The sequence below is a fragment of the Corvus kubaryi genome, unplaced genomic scaffold (assembly GCF_017639235.1).
Source record: "Corvus kubaryi isolate FWS band 111438036 unplaced genomic scaffold, C.kubaryi_AGA036_p1.0 37398, whole genome shotgun sequence".
In the NCBI taxonomy this organism is placed as follows: domain Eukaryota; kingdom Metazoa; phylum Chordata; class Aves; order Passeriformes; family Corvidae; genus Corvus; species Corvus kubaryi.
The window spans coordinates 40,198,358-40,217,533 of NW_024581137.1; the positions used below are offsets into that span (position 1 = coordinate 40,198,358).

The following is a 19,176-nucleotide window of genomic DNA, read 5'->3' on the forward strand; positions in this document are numbered from 1 at the left end:
AATGGACTGGATACACTTTCGTGGTTGGAGCACATCCTTCAGTTTATAAATCCACTTTGTATGCTTCAAGAGGGTCCTGCATTGCCAAGGCAAGTGTGGTAAGATGATAAGGAGATTCACTTGTATGGGGAATTATAAGAGACAATTAGGTTATGAGCTGTAAAACCTGCCTGCAGAGGCACATGGCAGAACAAAGGAACACATGGCAGCACAGAGAAGCTTGTCTCCACCGGGCCCTGGGGGAGGAGGTGTCACACTGCAGACCCCTACAAAGCGTGATGCTGATGTGGCAACATGGCATAGGTCATGCCATATAAGGAAATCCTGTGCCTTAGAAAAGTGTATAAAACCAGCTCATTCCTTTGAATAAACAATTCAGATTCCCTGGCAGTCTGGGTCCGTGATTCAATCACTAACTTGAAAACCAGTAAAATGCTAGTGGGGCCAAAGCCATCTTACTCATGACTAATACCTTGTCTGTCAACTGCCATCCATGCAAAAACACTTGCATATAGGTAAGGAATATCTATCAGATCTTAGTTACCTTTGCATCTCAGCCACCTTCAAAAATTCACCATTCAAGGCTCAGAAAGGTTCTCTGGTTTGTAACAGAAAGGCTGTGAAGACAATCAGATGTCATGAATGAAGCCCACTGATACCAGAGGGGGTCTAGGGTCAGGTACATAATTAATAATCCTTTTTAACCCTGTACATTCGAGCCAGTTATTGTTAACCAAGGACACAATGGGTTGATCACTTAGTAGGACAGAGCCACAGCTGTGATTAGAAATAGCACAAGGTACTAAGCTCACTGATGGACTCATTGGTTTCACTGATGACACCATCAAGGCTCTGTCACTGCTCAGCAAAGCATGCCAAGGCAAGTACCTGTGGAACAGCCTCCCCTTGCTAAGATCATTTCAGTTTCCTGCTATTAGCATAACCGAGCCTTACCAACTCTGTCACTGGATTTAGATAACAACAGCTAGTATTTCCTGATGAATTTAACTTTCACAAGCTTGTCTAATCTCTTTTTTAATGTATTTTATACTTCTAGTCTTCCCTGGCTCCTATATTAATGAGTTTCACAATTTTATTGTAGGCCACATATTTGCTCTTAAGTATGATGCCTGACAGCTACATTTCCTGCTCCAAGTTCTTGCCTTATAAGAAACTGTACATAATCACATTCACTTCTGCAGTTGTATCCTACCTGTAACTTTATAGACTTATTCCACTTAATGGGGTTTTTTTCATACCAGAACCTCAACCCTCATTTGTGTCCTCTGAGTATTTTTTCCACTAATTTTCAATACAGGCTGATCATCTAATCTCCCAACCCACAATAATGTCAGAACTTCCTATAACTTGTGCCATCACTTTCCTTGATAATTCTGCTTAATTTTCCATCATCATCAAGCTTTTTTGAGACTTTCATCCACTTAATTTCTGTTGAAAAGGACCCTGACTGCTAACTCAATTCAAGATAGCATGTCAGCTATTATCTGAGCCAGAAACACGCACTGTGCAGAAAGGAATGCTAAACAAAAGGCAATGCCAAACAAGTGACCTCATTCCATCTCTGCTACCCTTGCCCTAGTCATGTCTACAGCTTGCTGGCACAGGCAAATAAAACCTTTGGCCCTTTCCCTTGTTCTCACAACACTGCAGCCAAAGGCAGCCCAGCCCACACCAGAGCAAGTATCTCTGCTGAGCAGGAAAGAAACCTTGAGAGATGAGGTTGAGGTACCTCCACAGACCCTTTGAATCCTTCATTTTCTACCAGCAGTACCTGAGGGAACAGCACTACTGAGCAGTTCCAGCTCTGCAACAAAATGATAGCCGATCTCACTTAAGATAAAAGGTGACAAAGTGCCTTTGTCCCACTTAATGATAAAAGGACGGAGTAGGATCCCTGCTCAGTATTGGCACACTGAGGTACAGCCTGGAGACACCCAGACCTTCACCGAGTGCACACTCTGGGTCTTGCCACAGCTTACTCATAAGACAATCCTCCAGTCTTCCCTCAAAGACCACCTCTGCTGTACCAAAATCCACACCAGCCACACTATCCTCCTCAGCTACTTACCCACTCACTGTTGTGGAAACTGGGAACAGCTCTCCTGTTACGCCAAACCCTATAAAAATCAGTTAACCCTTGCAACATAAGTCACACACTCAGGAGTATATTTCTCCTCTTAAGGCTAGAAAAGGGCTAGACTGGCCAAACTGGGTATGGGTTCACTTTACACCACTGTTCCCCAGCGAAGAAAGAAGGAAGTCAAGGCAAAGCAGGAATGCAAGAGGAGTGAAGTTCAGAAAAGCCTTAAAGTTCAAAAAACCCACCTCTGAAATTGTATTTTTTTCAGATTAGACTTTCCTGAAGTCCACCAGGAACGGAGGTTCAGAGCCCCTTTTATTTTCTGCCTGTTGCTTACTTAGTGAGATATTCAGCATCTCCCCCTTTATAATCTGTCTTTCAGGGGGAGTGAACTGGGTCACTATTTACCAACTGAGAAAAGACAGGAGAGAAAGAATCTCAAGGCAGATCTGGGGGAAAAAAGAAACATCCTTCCATTTTCTATTAAAATAATGTGGTTTCTAACAGTGAGAGTGTGTTGGTGTGAGACAGAGTCTTTCCAAAAAAGTACACAAATATTTCTGTAACTAAATCATTATTTGAATTATTCCAAGAGCAGAAAGGGTTAGAAAGCAATCTTGTGTCACTCTAATCTACTGTTTGGAGAAGTAAACTCTTCTCCTCTCACATCTTTGTAGACACAAGCAGAAATGGCACATGTAACCTTTTGCTACTTCTTTACTCATGTTAGGATGGTTAAAAAGTTCAATCATTAATTATACTCATTACAGTGCTGGCTTTGTCACAACTGATATATCTACTGACAGCCTAAGGAAATCACAGACATATGTGTTAACATGCAAAAACCCGAAAACCTGAGTGCCACAGAGGACCAGATACTGCTGTTGTCAAGGTCAATGAAGCCTGTGAGCATCATGGGGGTGAGACACTCAAATCTCTAGGGATCAAGATAAAAGACAGTGTTAGAAGAAGCAGAGGAGGTTTAATGCCTAAGATGCTGCCCTAGCAACTGATGCACAGCACAAAAGCATCAGGTAAGGCGGAACTAAAAGGTAAAATGATAAGCAGGTAATGGACAATGAAGTAAAACAAGGAAATTAGAAATTATATTTTCCTTCCAAGTGTTTTAACTACCCAAAGATCTCTAGAGGTGCTAAGTCCTACTTCTCAACTTTTTGGCTAATTAATTTTTTCCCATTTTAAAAGCCTCATTTTAATTAGCTCCCAAGTTGAGCTGCCATGAAGAGGTTTTATTTTCATTCTCTTTTTTCTATATGTAAAAAAGACTGGCTTCAAAAGTATGTACTCATTAAAAATAATTAGTTATTTAGACACCACTAAAACATATTCAAGGACACAGGAAAAACAAGTTGTTGGGGTTTTGTCATAATTTAGTTGCTTAGCATCACAACAGAAAAAAAAAGCCATATCCTTAAATATACGAATGCTACCAAGTAGATTAAGTCTTAAAGTCACTAGTGTTTAAAGAGAGACTCACGTCCTTTAGTCAGACAATGGACACGTGCTTACAGCAGTTACCACAACACCCTTCATAGTTGTCTTCATTACAGCTTGGAATTTTTCATTCCATAAAATACAGCACAAAAAGGCACATGCAATACAGTCAATACCACAGTAAAATGTGAAAATACCTGTCAATTTATTCCTCACATTTATGTAGCTGTTTTAGCCTTCAATCAGGATTTTCAGAGTTATAAATAAGTACAGAAGTAAACCTTTAGGTCAATACATATCTGTAACACATTCATCTGTTGACAAGCTGACAATTAGTGTGGATTAAAAATGAAGTCCATGAAATGTTATGTTACATATTTGAACATTATATAGTAGTTTTTTAAACTACTGATGCCTTTCATATAAGCCTTGCCTTGCAATATGAATGTTATTCCAAATAGAAAATTAAACCAGCAAGACAGAAATTTCTATCTTTTTCTTTTGTATCTCCTAACTAGATTATTCTATCTTATTATTATTTTACTCAGGAAAAGCCCAAGAAGTATTTTTCTAAACTGGACTGAACATGTTACTCATCAAGGAATAGAGCAGTCTTATGCAATTGAAATGTATATCATGTAAAACAACTCATCAACACAAATACAGGTTTAACCAAATACAGGTTCAACTTAAAATTTACCAATGCCAGTAACATAAATGAATGCAATGCCTTTGATTCTGGAGTGCAATAACACTGTTCTGATTTACACAAATACATGATTTAATTATTTCTCTATAATGCTGAGTTTTCTTACTGTTTTCTAAAGAGAAGCATGACAGGACATCCCTATCAAAATATTTAGGTTATCACTTGATTCAGTTCTACTTAAAGTCTACAGTTTTGCAACCAATTTACATTTAGCATTCATTTCTCATGCATGAGTTGACCCACTTACACATGCAGTAAATCCATGCCTTTGGGGATTTTTCTGGACTGCTTTGCTTTATTTTCACCACACAACTCATTTTATTTTGTCAATACAGTGAGCAAGGTTACAGTCATCTTGTCAAATTTATTTATTTAAATTAGAATCAGAAAAACTATACTACTCCCTGTGGAACTTCACAGAAAACTTTTTGAAACTTTGAGGCTACATAATTTCTGCAATCAACTGATTTTGTATGAAAGCACTAATACAAAAAAAAAAAAAAGTGTTACAGCAATTTCTTCTGTAAACTTATAAAATAGACTTCTGAAACCCTAGAAAAATATAATAAACCACAATAATATGTATCATATTATACTTGCTCAAAAAAAGAAGAGAAAAAAGATTTTCCTAAGCAACCCTATAGAATAAAGCCAGATGGAATAAGATCATTTAAGAAGCAGCTATGTAGGCGTCACATCTGCTTGCTTTGACTATCAGAGATCCACTTAACCTAAAATATTTCCCCCTACATCTCTTGAGGATTCACGTTTGAGAAGCTTCGTTTGAGGTCACTTATCATCCTCACCGTAGGGCTACTGAAAGTGAACCTTCCCCAGGCAGAAATTGTCCCAAGGTCACATGCCATTCGAGTCCAAATAGCCTTGTATGTAACAGAAAGGAACTTCCATTTTACACAATTTCCTAATGTGGTGTTTCTTTCACACATTAGTAGCTTACCAGAACCTCAGTAGAGATTTGTAGATAGTGTTTCAGTGGATTTACCCAAAGGCCTATCTGAATTTACACATCTAATGCTATGTGGGCAGTATGACATATAATAAACTCACTAACAGCATTATAAATCCTTATTTCTAATGCTAACAATTTTTCCAAATGCAGTTATGCATCAGGCAGGGGTTTGTTTTCCAGCTTCTCAAAGACAAAATGTTCCTGCTCTTTCTAGAGAAGAGTTATGTGCCTCTCCACCTGTGTTACATAAGAAGCAGCTTCATAACAACATCACTGATAGACTCTGATGCTTCTGCTCCGGACCAGGAAGCTGTCCTTCAGCAGGTGAGGAAAGTCACCTCATTAGGGATATCTGTTCTACTACCCCCATGGACTATGGTCTATAATTGAGTTATACATTGCTGAAAACTGAACATCCACCCTCTCAGCAGAAATTTAACCATCATTTAAGTCAACTAAATTATTCAGTTCCACCTGTACTGACAGTTTCACACAGAATTACTATAATGACGATCTGACATTCCAAAAAAGTATCCTTCAAGTTAGCATTCTGGGATCTAAAAATACTGTTTCTCCCCACATGTTGGGAGCTATCTTTATGTAAATCACATGGATTAAGAAAGAGACACCAGAAAAGAGAATCTGAAAATGTTATGGGAACAGAAAGAGAAGTCAGTGCTACCCCAGATGAATCACGAACACACTGCTCTGGATTCTCAGCAATCTTTTCCTCCCCAATAAACAACTGTAAAATTCCCTAGCAAAGTCTATGCCTCCCTCTACTTCTAATAGGAGGCTACACAGAAGATAACGGTTTATTCTAGGTGCTACTTACTGCGTTAGCATGAATAATCTGTGTGCTTTAGTTCTTCATTTAAATAAGGACCACCTATCCATATCCTCCGTATTGGAGGATTCCAATACCTCTTTATTTCTTAGACAACTCTGACAACAATGTAATTGAATACAGTTAAAGAAGTGAGAAAGAAGCTTTGAGGAAAACTCCACAAAGAAGTTACAGGTTGTTTTTACAACATTTTATGATGTGTGGAGTATCAAAACATACAGTAAATAAACAGTAAATGAAAGAAAAATTAGAAAACTGAATAGTGGTGACTATTGTTCTACACAGGGATCACAATAGAAAGAAGTGGCAAAGCAGCATGCCACCAAATTTCTTCAGTGAAAATTTTTCCTGAAATTGTAGGTAAAGAATTCATATACATAGGAACTATTTTAACACTGTCTCTTTCTAATTTTGCGTAATATTTTGATAATGATGAGTAAAGAAAGATTTTTCCTTTTTAAGTAGAATACACCTTGAGGTTTCAAATGAATTCTCAAAGCTTTCCATTTTCTCATTTAGCATGAATTCTATCTAAAATATTACTTACATTTCCTTAGAGTCATCATTTCTTAAGAATGTGTTCAGTCATTTTAAACATTTCTGAAAGCTTACAAAATATAAAACCTATGTAAAAATCTGCAAAAAATTCTCATGGTCATTGAAAATTAATGTAATTCTTTTTCTAAGTAATTTCTAATGCATTTATTAGGACTTTACATTTAAAGGCAAAATTATTTCTGCCTACTGAAAATTAGAAGTCAAATAAACTTCAACACAGAGCTATTAGAAAGTCAAATGACCTGAGCCTTCTCAGAACTTCCATTTCTATGTATCTACACAAAACAAGCTTAGATGATCAATCCACAGAAGGAACAAGGTTGGATGTGACTCTGTGCATGTACATGTACACTGCACAGGAGCACAGCAGGTGCTCCACCTTCTTGCAGAGATACACTCATATTAGCAACAGGAACGACACATTCAACCTTCTTGTTTCCAGACAGAAAAAATGCTGTTGAACGCAACTGATAGATGCTTAATCACATGAGTTATACGCAGATATTTGAAGTGCAGCTGTGTGGAATTAAGCCTACAGCATACCAGATAATGAATAGCTCTTGGAGTTCATGTTAAACTGCCAGAGGTACCAAGGGCAGCAGAGGGCAATCAGTAGCAGGGTGCATGTGGCTGACCACACCCGCCGCAGACACACAGCACTCACGGCACTGCTCAACACTTGCTAGTCAATCTACGTTAGCTGACACAATTGTGTCAATAAAAGCTTGTTTTTCCAATGAAACAACAGCAACATAAAAATCATGCTTAGGAATATAGGGATTTAGGAACAAAGTATGAATTACTTCAGAAGGAGTTAAATCCCAGCATTGCCTAGAACAGCATAAGCTCTTTTTTTATGCAATTTAAAATGCTTACCCAGTCTCTTCGTTGATGTGCCAGGGTTGGTTTTGTGAAATTGACATTGATGCTGCTGTTAATTTTTCTTGTTCCCTATTCTTCTTCACTTGAATTCAACAGAGGGAAAAAAACCCTTAGAGACAAGTATCAGCAGGTTTTGTGCTGTGCATCCTACAAATGGAGCTCTGGGCCATGTTGTTAGCATCTTCTCCTGCCAATTTTCTCTACAATCTGTTTTGGCAATTTAAGAGACCATTTTATGTTTGAGCAAGTAAACAGATTGAACAACTCTGCCAATAGCTTCCAAATAGGGAGCCGTGGCTCAGTGTCTGTTAGGGACAATTTCTAATTTCAGATGTTCAGATGTGCACAACTACAGTAGCGATGTGGTTTGGGTCCTCCTTTACTTGCTACTGAAGATGCATTTTTATCACATCTGAGGTAGTGTCCAATTCCTTATCATTTGTGTCTTTGTCCAGATAACAGGTGTTCAGCTGATTCAAATTATGGGGGAAATCCTGTCGTCCTCTGCATTCCCTGAAGCTGTATAAATTTAACTGGAGGTAGATTGTGAACCTTGATAATTAAAAACCCCACACCAGGCACCACATTTCATTAAAGACATTTAAAGACAATTAATATACACCTTTTTTCATTAGAACCCACATACAACACTTTAAAGAATGCTACAAGATCTTCACACACTCTCTGCATCCAATACAGGCTTCACTAACTTCAGTGAGGAGTTCAACTCCTCATACTTGGCAAGCAACTCCCTTACCCCATAGAGCGGTGATTCAGAGACCTTCTCTCCATTAACTCCACTGTCCTTCCTAAGTTCTTCACCAAAATAGGATACCTTGGAAATGTGTTTTTCAAAGCAGATTTCATCTGCTTTCTTATTTTCCTTCTTTGCATTAAGGCATAGTTTTCATTTCAGATACGATCCAAACCTACTGGAAAATGAGTCACATACAAATAAATTAACTGCATGGCTTCATTTTTCTGTCTCTCCAAGAGACGAAGGGCACAAATGTGTGGTGCTTATTGCTCCTACATGATTTAAGTTCATACCAGCATTAATGAGGAAGTGAGGAATGCTTTTACATGGGCTCTTAATGCAATGAGCACAACCACTGTGAAAGCTTCCATGCATCCTTCCAGCCATACAACCAAGCCAGCAACCTCTACTATCCAAGCACTGGCCTTTATCTTAATGAAAGCTTCTCACTCCATCAATTTGTATGGACACCTGTTTTCTTTTATACTTTGCAGACATTTACCAGAAACATATTTAAGAAAGAGCAACTTATTTCACATAGGATAAAACATGCTTCAAGTCATATATCTAGACATAAAAGTACAGTGGCAGTAAGCTGCAGCTCATTGCTGCAGACTGCTGAAAGTGTTCCATTTCCCCAAAGAAAATATTATTAGATTGAGTTTCTACTCACTCCTTTAGCCCTGTGTCATGATAGACCAATAATCTTTTGTTGTCATCTTTATTTATTCTGTTCCTTTTGCCACCTTAACTTTTTCCTTGTAAAACCAGTTTGCAGTTAGCTTAATTGCAAAATCACCTATAAAAATACATGGGGTTGGTTTGGTTTTTTTTTCATTTTGAGAATCTTTGCATTCATATTGAAAATCCTTTCAAAGTTCAAGAGGGACAAAAAACACTGCAAGGTCCTTTGACAAAATGTACACTTTTCTCTGTGTGAACAGTATATATTTTTTTTGTATTGACTACATAGCCAATGTCAAAATATGTTGTCCATCTGCAGAACTAGGCTAAAAAATCATGCGATACTGGGATAAATTTCATTCTTTTCTAAGAAGCTGCATTCTGGTCCTGATACCTCCATAAGAGCCATAAAGTAAAGTCCACAAGTTTGGTCTAAATCTTCAGAGGAAGGATTGCTGGTGGCAAAATAACAACCAAAATTCAACCCCCTTTACCTACCCACTCTCCTTCCAGTCCCCCCATGATTTTTTTCCTCACAAGGTTTATATTCATATCACAAGAGATTCTTTAAAAAGTCAGAGCACTGTGCTAATATCCATATGCTGCCAAACTTCATATCAGGACAAAAAAGACAATCTTTTAAAAACATTTATGCTACTTAACATTTATCATTATAAAATTTATTTTGTTATTTATTTTCATCAAGGATAGCTACACAGTTAACTGTTCTCACTTACCCCTTCAATGCAGTAGTTACAATTTTGGTTCAAATAGGCTCTTTGAGAAGTTTCTAGTACTTCAAGGTGAAATCAAAACAAAACTGAAAATTAAATAGATATATTAGTATTCTTCCATTTTTCTATATCTGAAAATTAAAATTATTTTAGAATTATTAAAGTGCTTACCTTTCAGTGTCTTGAAACCTTAATTAGATCCTTAGTCCATGATGTATACTGCTTATCTGACAAATACAGAAACTACTCTGTGTGGAAGGCATTTCTGTAATTCAGGAGCTTTCTAATTAAATTGAAGATGTGGCCTATGCACAATTATCTTTCTAGGATATAATGCTATAAATTGTTATTTCAGTGTAAACAGAAATGAAATGCAACTTCTTTTATCATGCACATTTTAAAATTCCATTTTGCCCTTCAAGACTAATTATTTCTAATATAGTCCCTGACTTGGAATCTCTCTCAGCTACGTACATAAGTAAAACAACTCTCTATTATTAAGACTGGATAGAACAAATCTACATTGTTAAGAATTGGTTGGTTAGAAATGAAGAGAAAGGAGTCTTACATGCAATGACCAAGAGAAAAAACTGAAATAAAACCACTTTTCCCATTTTAAAAAGCTATTTCTGGATCTGAAAAGGCAGGTGAGTATCCTTGGTTCAGGAACCAGACAGTATCATAAATCATGCAACGATCTTCCACTAGGAATGAAACCCCCTTAATCCACTCAAAAATAGAGATGGGAAGAAAGCTCTTTCCCATGTCACAAAACTACTTGTTTGTTTTTATTATTTCCTTTTCCCACAACAGAAAACCCAATATGCTTTGAACAAGAGAGAGGTAAGAGCATGCAAGTGAGCTGTGTCATACTACCCTGTACTATGATGTTCAGGGTACTGGACTTGGGAAGTCTAAATAAATTTCTTGGCAGGCCAATATCCCAAACTGAGCACCACAGACCTGCTGCACGGCACTCCTCTCAATCTCTCCTAACAGAGCAGACCCGTGCAAGGGATTAAGTATTCACCAGAGCATTGCTTGTTTCATCTCCTTGATGCGTTCCAGAGCTACCCCACACAAAGGAATCACTCTTGCTTGAGGAAGCTGTGTAGGTCATGAGAGGACCTAATTTAAGTTCCTGGTCTGAATAAAAAATACAGCTGATTAAAACCAGGGAGTCACTGAAGTTTCCCAGATCCCAAATGGAAGTCTTAATGGCCATGTTTTTCACCACTCTACATTTTTCTCTCTTACAAGCCGGTAATTTCAGTTGCCCCAGTATGAACATAAGAGATGAGCTTTTGTTCTCATCTTGCCTATACAGCAGCAGTTGCATGGCTCTTAAATAAACTGTCCTCTCCATTAGCCAAGGCTCCAGGAAATGAGCCCAAATTTTTCATCTCAAAGACTAGCTCTGGACATCAAAATCTTAACTAGTGAATGCTTTGGCAATAACGGTAAATCTCCATTGCTGTGAAAAACTAGTATTTTTCAGAGATTTTTTTCTTCAATAATATCCCAACTTGAAGAAAGTTCTTTTCTTTCAAGTAAATAAATCCCATTCTTTTCATCTGATCATACTTGCACGGGGTGTCTCTGCTGCTGTGCTCTTATTTTACTACTACAGAGAGCGATTCAAAAACATTTTCCCAAAATAATCCATAGGGACAAGTTCTTGCAGCAGAAGAATGATCAGAAAGGAAGTCAGGACAAGTGAATAGTATTGATTCTGCATCATTTCTAGTTCACACTAGTTCTTACCTATTTTATACATATCAGAACTTGCACTACGTATCACTCAATATTCCACCATGAAGTGAGTTAAACATGCTACAAGAGAATACAATGCAAATAAATAACTTTCTAAGTGAAAATATAAATCAGGAAAAGTCCCGTTTTTAAAAATCCCATTCCTGTAAGCTAATGAAATATGTTAGGTTTTTCTATTTGCCATTTCTTTGTCATCTTGCAGAGCATTGTCTCACATGTATTTTCTTTTTAAACTCAGCATCAAAATTTTATCTGCTTCTAGAAAATTCCATCTTGCGTTATGCTAATTTTGACAGCCCCTGCTAAAAAGAGACAAAACTTTTTAACTTACATAATGTATATCCTTTATACGTAAACAAAAAGTTACAAAAGTATTCTTACTTGCTGACAAATCTATTAAAAGGGCAAAAAGTGTCAAATCATTTTAATAAAGAAAGTACTTTGAGCATACTAGCTGAAAGCTGGAGAGGTGAACACACATTGCCAATGTGCTGTACAAGTCCATGGTATACAGTTACACACATTTCAAAATCTGACATACACAAATCAATCACCAAAATCAGATTGTTCACTCGCACAGACTTCATCGGAACTACCAACAAACACGCCTTTTCTTAGACACACTATTTTTCCATCTACAATCACTTTAGGTTGCAGTCACATACATTACTGATTTGTTCCTGAGTCCTTTTCAGTCTTTGTAACTCGGGCGTATCGGTCACAATACTGAACCCTCTTCCTTTGCTTTCTTCAAAGTCTCTTTTGTATTTTACCTACAGAATAGAAAATACAGAAGAACAGGGTTGTTTTCATTTTCCACAATGTGCCCCTAGCAATTTAGCATTTTTTTTTACTGTAAACAAAGCACTTGTGAAAGGCTTTCAGCCTTTAAAGGAGAAGCCTGCCTTCATCCACTAACAGAGATAGGCAGCGACTGGGCAAAATTCCCCAGTGCTCAAGCAACTGCCTCCTCCAGGGGTGCCAAGGGCTCACCTCCACGAATACTGCTGCTGTGGAAATATCACTCTCTGTGGTCATTTCATTCTCAGAGCAGTTACCACAGAACTATAGCACTTATTCTCATACAAAGAAAAATACCTATAACTAAACCTGGAGGTCTTCTAACACACAGCTTCACATTCCATCCTCTCCTCATGATGATTCTACCAGCCTCTTTCCCAGTTGAAACATAAATTACACGGTAAAACAATACTGCATGAAAAGAGTATTTAGACTACCATGAAGTCAAATCTTTTTAAGTTATGGAATGGCTGCCTGTACAAGCTTAATTTGTCCCTCTTGCACATATGCATTCGGATATTGTCTTTAATCAGGTACTCATATATTGTACTTTGGCAAGGCCCCCTGCTTTATTGTGTACACAGCAGAGATGGTTCCATATGTGGTGTATCCTATTTTTTGGACAGACTACTTAAATCCTACCATCAAGGTAGGAATTTTAGTTTCCCTAGAAGCTTTTATATAGCTCTCATCACAGCCATTAATCAAACTTCATAATGCACCCTAGAAAGTGGGAATAGCAATAGCCACGCTACTAGGGCAATCTGCAAATTGAGGTAAAATAATCTTAATTTCTAAAAACATACAGGGGTCTCAGGGTGTTCCCTCTTGGACTCCTGACAGCTGAATATGTTCAAATTATAGGCTTGGGTTACCTGTACAAATACCCAGTACTTCTGCAAATCAGTCTTTGGGTACTCAGTTTCAACATAAAGAAACAAGATGAAATCTCTAAAATCTTAAGTCACTGTTGAGCAACAGACAAAATTCTGCAGCAACAACAGAGTCAAGACCCATGTCTCCACAGATGGATTCAGCTACCTTACCCATTACAATTTCCTTTCATTTGCTATAGCCCCTGCTTTACTCACTACGCACATCCAGATTTTGCGACATCCTGGGAGAGCAGTAGCACAGACAAGGCAGGATTCTCCTATGTTGGGGCCCTCCCCCGCTGCCGTGGGGTCCTGGGAGAGGGGCCCTGGGGGGGGAGACACAGGATTTCCCTGCCCCTGCTCAGCCTCGTTCCCCATTGGTTGTTTTGTGTTCCCCTGCACGGGCAAGGACACTCGGGTCCCGTGATCACGGGAGTTCCTCGGCAGAGCCCCGGCCATGCGGCTGGAGAAATAAACATCTCAGAAACATCTATCAAGAATCGGTCCATATATATTTCTTTCCACGGGCCTCGTTGTTTGATACGCGTGTTACAGTATCTGCACTGTAACAAATGGTGGGTAATGCAAGCAGAACAATCCCCAATCCCTAAGGACAGCAACTGATTTGTGAGTAAACTCTAGAAACTCTGGATTTCTCTTCTTGTTTTTGTTTTGCTATTCCATATCTAAACTATGGAGGAACTGTGGAAAGACTCTTGGCTCTCTGAGTCACATATGGACATTTATCTTAAACTTGAAAAGATTCTTGAACAACGATTTGTAAATTTTAGCTTAATTCAAGCTCAAAAGGAACTGAAACATTTCCTTGCATGGTTGTTTAAGAACTTTTTCTACGTTTCTTGGGATTTAATTCTTACCAAAGACTTTTGGAAGACGGTTTGGACACAGTTAATTCCTGAGTCAAAATATATGCCAATGGAAGAATATTTTCGTGAATATTATTTAATTACTGAGACTGTTGAACAATGTCAGCTGTGTCCTGGCGAAGGGAAACATGCCTCAGAGTCCGTGCAACCCAGGCCACGTGGACTGAGCACTCTGCGAACAGCAGTGAAGCAGTTCCCATGCGCGGGTGGAGTGACGCAATCTGCAGTGTTGGCAGCAGAGAGAGGTGCGGCGGGAGCAGCGTGACCCAGCGGTGCCTGCTCGGCCCCGCGCAGCGCGTGGTGGAGCAAGCCCCATGAAAAGCCGACCAAGAGGGGCAGTGCGCGGGTGGCAGCTGGCGGCGGTGGCGGCAGAGCGGAGCCACGCCTAGCCGAGACACGCAGTGGAGCAGCGCCGCTCAGAGGGCACAGCGCGGCCGCAACGCGGGGGTCTGGCCAGAACATTGGAGTCGGCGAGGCAGCAGCCACGTGGGACAAGCAGCCATGACAAACACGCAAGCATGTGATAGGAGAAGTTGTAGAAACGAAAATCACAGGAACTGTGAAATGGTACAATGTAAAAAACAACTATGGATTTATAATGTGAGATGATACAGGGGAAGATTTATTCATCCATAGAACTGCCATTAAAAGGAATAACCCTAAAAATTACCTGAAAAGTGTAGGAGATGGGGAAGTTGTACAATTTGATTTAGCACAAGGAAAGAAAGGTTTACAAGCAGCAAATGTTACTGGGCCTGAAGGTATTCCACTCAAAGGCAGCCGTTATGCACAAAATTATAAACAATATCCATCCCAGCAACTTCCCTACCCACAGCCTACTTTCCCCTTTTACCCTATACCCAATATGAACCCTTTCCTAAGTTTACCCATCCCCAGTTTATTCCTAATCCGTTTTTCACCCCATGGCTTCCCTATACAACTCCCTTTCCCTACAACTCCTCTCCAATGACGAGGGGGGGATGACAAGGGGGAGGGAAGAACTTAAACCCTCTCCTGCCTCAGTTTCCCCACAAAGCATGCTCAGAGAGTCTTGTCTCCCTTCTGTCAGCCTTAACATGTTCCAGAGAATCTGTTTGGACATTTAAAGACTCAGGAGGGTGGCTTGTTTTGTTTTGAAACTGTCCTTGTTATCTCATGTTTATCCAGTTGTTTTCAATGTTAAGTTTTAAATCTCTTTTTGTTAAAAATAAACAGGTGAAATATTGGGGCCCTCCCCCTGCCATGTGGTCCTGGGAGAGGGGCCCTGGGGGGGAGACATGGGGTTTCCCTGGCCCTGGTCAGCCTCATTCCCCATTGGTTGTTTTGTGTTCCCCTGCGTAGGCAAGGACCCTCGGGTCCCATGACTGAGCAGTTCCTCGGCAGATCCCGGCCATGCAGCTGGAGAAATAAACATCTCTGAAACGTCTACCAAGAATCGGTCCATATATATTTCTTTTCCATGGGCCTCGTTGTTTGATATGCGTGTTACAGCATCCGCACTGTAACACTCCTTCATGCAGCTGATAACCAGAAAACACCCAGCGCATGCACCAAATTCAAGGCTTATTTCACAAACAAGCACTTAATGTTATGATAGTGATGCACAGGAAGAAATACTTCTAAATCACGAAAGTTAAGTTTCACAAGGCTATACGACTTAGTTTGTTCTCCCCATCCTAAACCTCAATCAGTAAGTTCATAACTTTTGCTTTTTCTTTAATACAGCTCACACGTAAGCACACCAAACAAATCCCTGAGACACAGCAGCAAATGATCACATCAACAAACTACCATTTTTCCTGTGTTCCAGATTTAGAGGTGGCTGTAGATTTCACACAAGTCAGTATTTTCATGCCACCCTAAGCAAAGGAAACAGACCCTTCCACTCAGGCTTTTGAGCAAACCATGGGCTGATTGGCCCATGTCTTTCTGTTAATCTCCCCCAGGTTCAACCCCTCTGCAACCTTCCCTCCATTTGACCACCATATTTCAGATATCACTTTGTCTCATTTTGTGTTTCTAAACTAGTCTAGTCCATCTGTTCATAGATTCTTGTTAAATCTTTTTACCTAAGGCACTCCAATATTCATTGCCTGTTATCTCCCTTCTACCAAATGGCTCTCCATCTTCACACTGACTCTCAGAGGCTTCCTTAAGCATACTGGGTGGACACACTATTCCAGGACTGTCTGGTGCCAGGAAAGAGGTCTTAGAAGTATCTCTGAACTTTCTGTATTTGAAGTCATACAAAACTTTATCAACATTGGACTTCCATGACCAAGGAAACATGACTAACATAAAAGACACTTTCATTTCAGCAAGCTTCAATTCTTTAGCCCTAAATGCTAAGACAACTGAGCTGTTCAACAACTCAGTTGAACTCAACTGCTTGAAACAAACAAACAACCTGCCAATAATTCCAAGCAAGGGAATAGTCTCAGCCTTGGAAACTGCTGAGTATTTTGTACAAAAATTACCAATTTAGCCTGAAGCAGGCAGCTGACATGGAAATGTTCAGCCTTACTGCTTGAAGTTTACCAGAATCATGAGCAAATGAACACATCTTAGAAATGGGTTCAGCCCTACCTAAAAGAGAGATTAGCTATTGTTAGAAAGAGCATTTCCTGTTATTAGTTCCAAATGTACCAGACATTAACTTCAAATGACCTTTATTCATCTTACAAAGGAGCAGAAGAAGAGAGGGAGGGAACTAGATAATTTTAACTTAATATTATTTTAATCTCCCAGTCAGATAAAAAGGGCTCCTACTCTCTATTAATAAATCACTTCACAGGAATAAGGTTAACTACAGTTCCCAGAGCAGCTATTTTGAAACCATTTAAAAAGCAAATTATTTAAAATATTAGCAGAATTAAAATATGTGTTATTGGATTTTGTTCCTAACTTCAAAATGTAGGTTTTGAGTTATAAAAATCACAAAGTAATGCAATGTTTCATGAACACAGCTCTGTGAAATGTGGCCCACTAAAACTCCTAGTTAGTGTAAGTTCAAAAGAAAAAAGACCTCTGTTTTCAGAAAATGTCAAATAATAAAGGTACCAGCAATCATTTAGAATTGAAAAGAATATTCTGTATAGGAGCTGTAAACATCACTACAACAAATTATTTAACTGTACACCAGGGCTGTCTGGGATGGAGTTAACTTTCTTCATTGCAGCCATTATAGTGCTGTGCTTTGTATTTGTACCCCAAACAGTGCTGATAACACACCAGTGTTTTGGCTATTGCTGAGCAGCGCTTGCACAGCTTCATCCTCAACACCATTCCCATAGGCTGGGGGTGCGTGAGGGGTTGGGAGGTGACACAGCCCGGACAGCTGACCCAAACTGACCAAAGGGATATTCCATATCTTAAAATATGCTCAAAAAAGCAAAAGGGGAGAGGGGACATGAGTGATTAAGGCAGTCTTCTGAACCAACCACTACGTGCACCAAAGCCCTACTTCCAAGAAGTGGCTGGACATTGCCTGCTGATGGCAAGTAGAGAATAAATCTCTATTTTGCTTTGTTTCGGAGTGCAGCCCTTGCATTTTTCCCAAAAACCTTGACACATAAGGGATTGGGGGTTTTTTTGTATTTTCTCCCTCTGTCCCACTGAGGAGACGGAGTGAAAGAGTAGCTTGGTGGGCACCTGACATCCAGCCAAGGTCAACCCATCACAAACTGAAACCCTCGAAATTTAGTTTTGAAATGGAAATGTGTAACCCCTAATGACTGAATCATAAATGCAGTCATTTCCTACAAAGATAATTTTTAGTAACTCCTCACCAAAATCCCAGCCAGTGGCTCATAATGCTTTGCACTGGCTCCAAAATGCAGTCCCACAGATGCAGAGAACCCTCAGTGGTGTCTGCCCTGAAAAACTGACCTTCTGAGAGACAATGTGTGGCATAAACATTAGACATCAAACTGTAATAAATCACCATAAATGAAAAATTTTTTAATGAAAATACTTCATGAGAAGTAATTCTGCATAAACCCACAGTGAAAGGACTAAGTGATCCAACAGATCTTTCACAAATCAAACTTCTCAGATTAGCAAGAGATCTTTGAGACACCCAAAGACAGGATTGTGTAAATCCATTCACAGGGTCAGCATAGAGCAGCCAGAGGGTCCATCTTATTCTCTATATAAAATATTATGCTGGAGAAAATGCTGCTCATATTTTTTTGAAGGTACACTTGGCACTTGGCAGCAAAGTCACCTATTAGGCTAAAAAGATTAATTTTTCCTGGGAAAAATACTCTGAAAATATAAATGAAGCATAAAAAATTGATTATACTCTTGGGGGTTCTGGCACCTACCCTTAGTCCAGCCTCATCTGCAATACCAGAAGCACATATCAGTTGAAAATACACCATAGGAGTCCAAAAATGCCAAAGAAAAAGAGTCCAAGAAAGAATTCAACATGGTGGATCATCATGATCTTCTCATCACTGGAGAGCTGTGAATAATGCTGACCTCAGAAATACTACCCATTCCATCTCCACCTCAAGATACTCAGCCACTACAGAGCAAATATTAATTCCCCAAAAGCTACAGCAATGTTAAAGCTCGTTTCCCCTACAGACCGGGTAGCTGTGTAACTAAATCGCCTACCTTATCTGACACACTGCATAGCCCCACAGTGTTGGGGTCCCTTACCCCCTGCCATGTGGGGTCCTGGGAGAGGGGCCCTGGGGGGGAGACACGGGGTTTCCCTGCCCCTGCTCAGCCTCGTTCCCCATTGGTTGTTTTGTGTTCCCCTGCGCGGGCAGGGACCCTCGGGTCCCATGATTGCTTCAGTTCCTCGGCAGAGCCCTGGCCATGCGGCTGGAGAAATAAACATCTCTCTGAAACGTCTATCAAGAATCGGTCGATATATATATTCTTTCCATGGGCCTTGTTGTCTGATACACGTGTTGCAGTATCTGAACTGTAACAAATGGTGGGTAATGCAAGCAGAACAATCCCCAATCCCTAAGGACAGCAACTGATTTGTGAGTAAACTCTGGATTTCTCTTCTTGTTTCTGTTTTGCTATTCCATATCTAAACTATGGAGGGATCGTGGAAAGACTCTTGGCTCTCAGAGCCGCATATGGACATTTATCTTAAACTTGAAAAGATTCTTGAACAACGATT

General features: G+C 39.5%; 1 protein-coding gene across 8 annotated transcripts in view; it reads right to left on the reverse strand.

Moving 5' to 3' along the window:
* NEBL (nebulette) overlaps positions 1 to 19,176 on the reverse strand; it is a 258,274-nt gene that overhangs the window by 129,050 nt on the left and 110,048 nt on the right. For 2 of the 8 annotated variants that reach the window (XM_042042790.1, XM_042042786.1), the window contains exons 1-2: positions 8,280 to 8,430; positions 7,517 to 7,604 (exon numbers count right to left, since the gene is read on the reverse strand). Coding sequence is in view for 2 of the 8 variants with exons in the window: in XM_042042796.1 (XP_041898730.1) it covers positions 12,136 to 12,243 (108 nt within the window). In the remaining 6 variants the exon portion in view is untranslated. The other 6 variants (XM_042042787.1, XM_042042784.1, XM_042042796.1 and 3 more) reach the window with 4 other exon arrangements.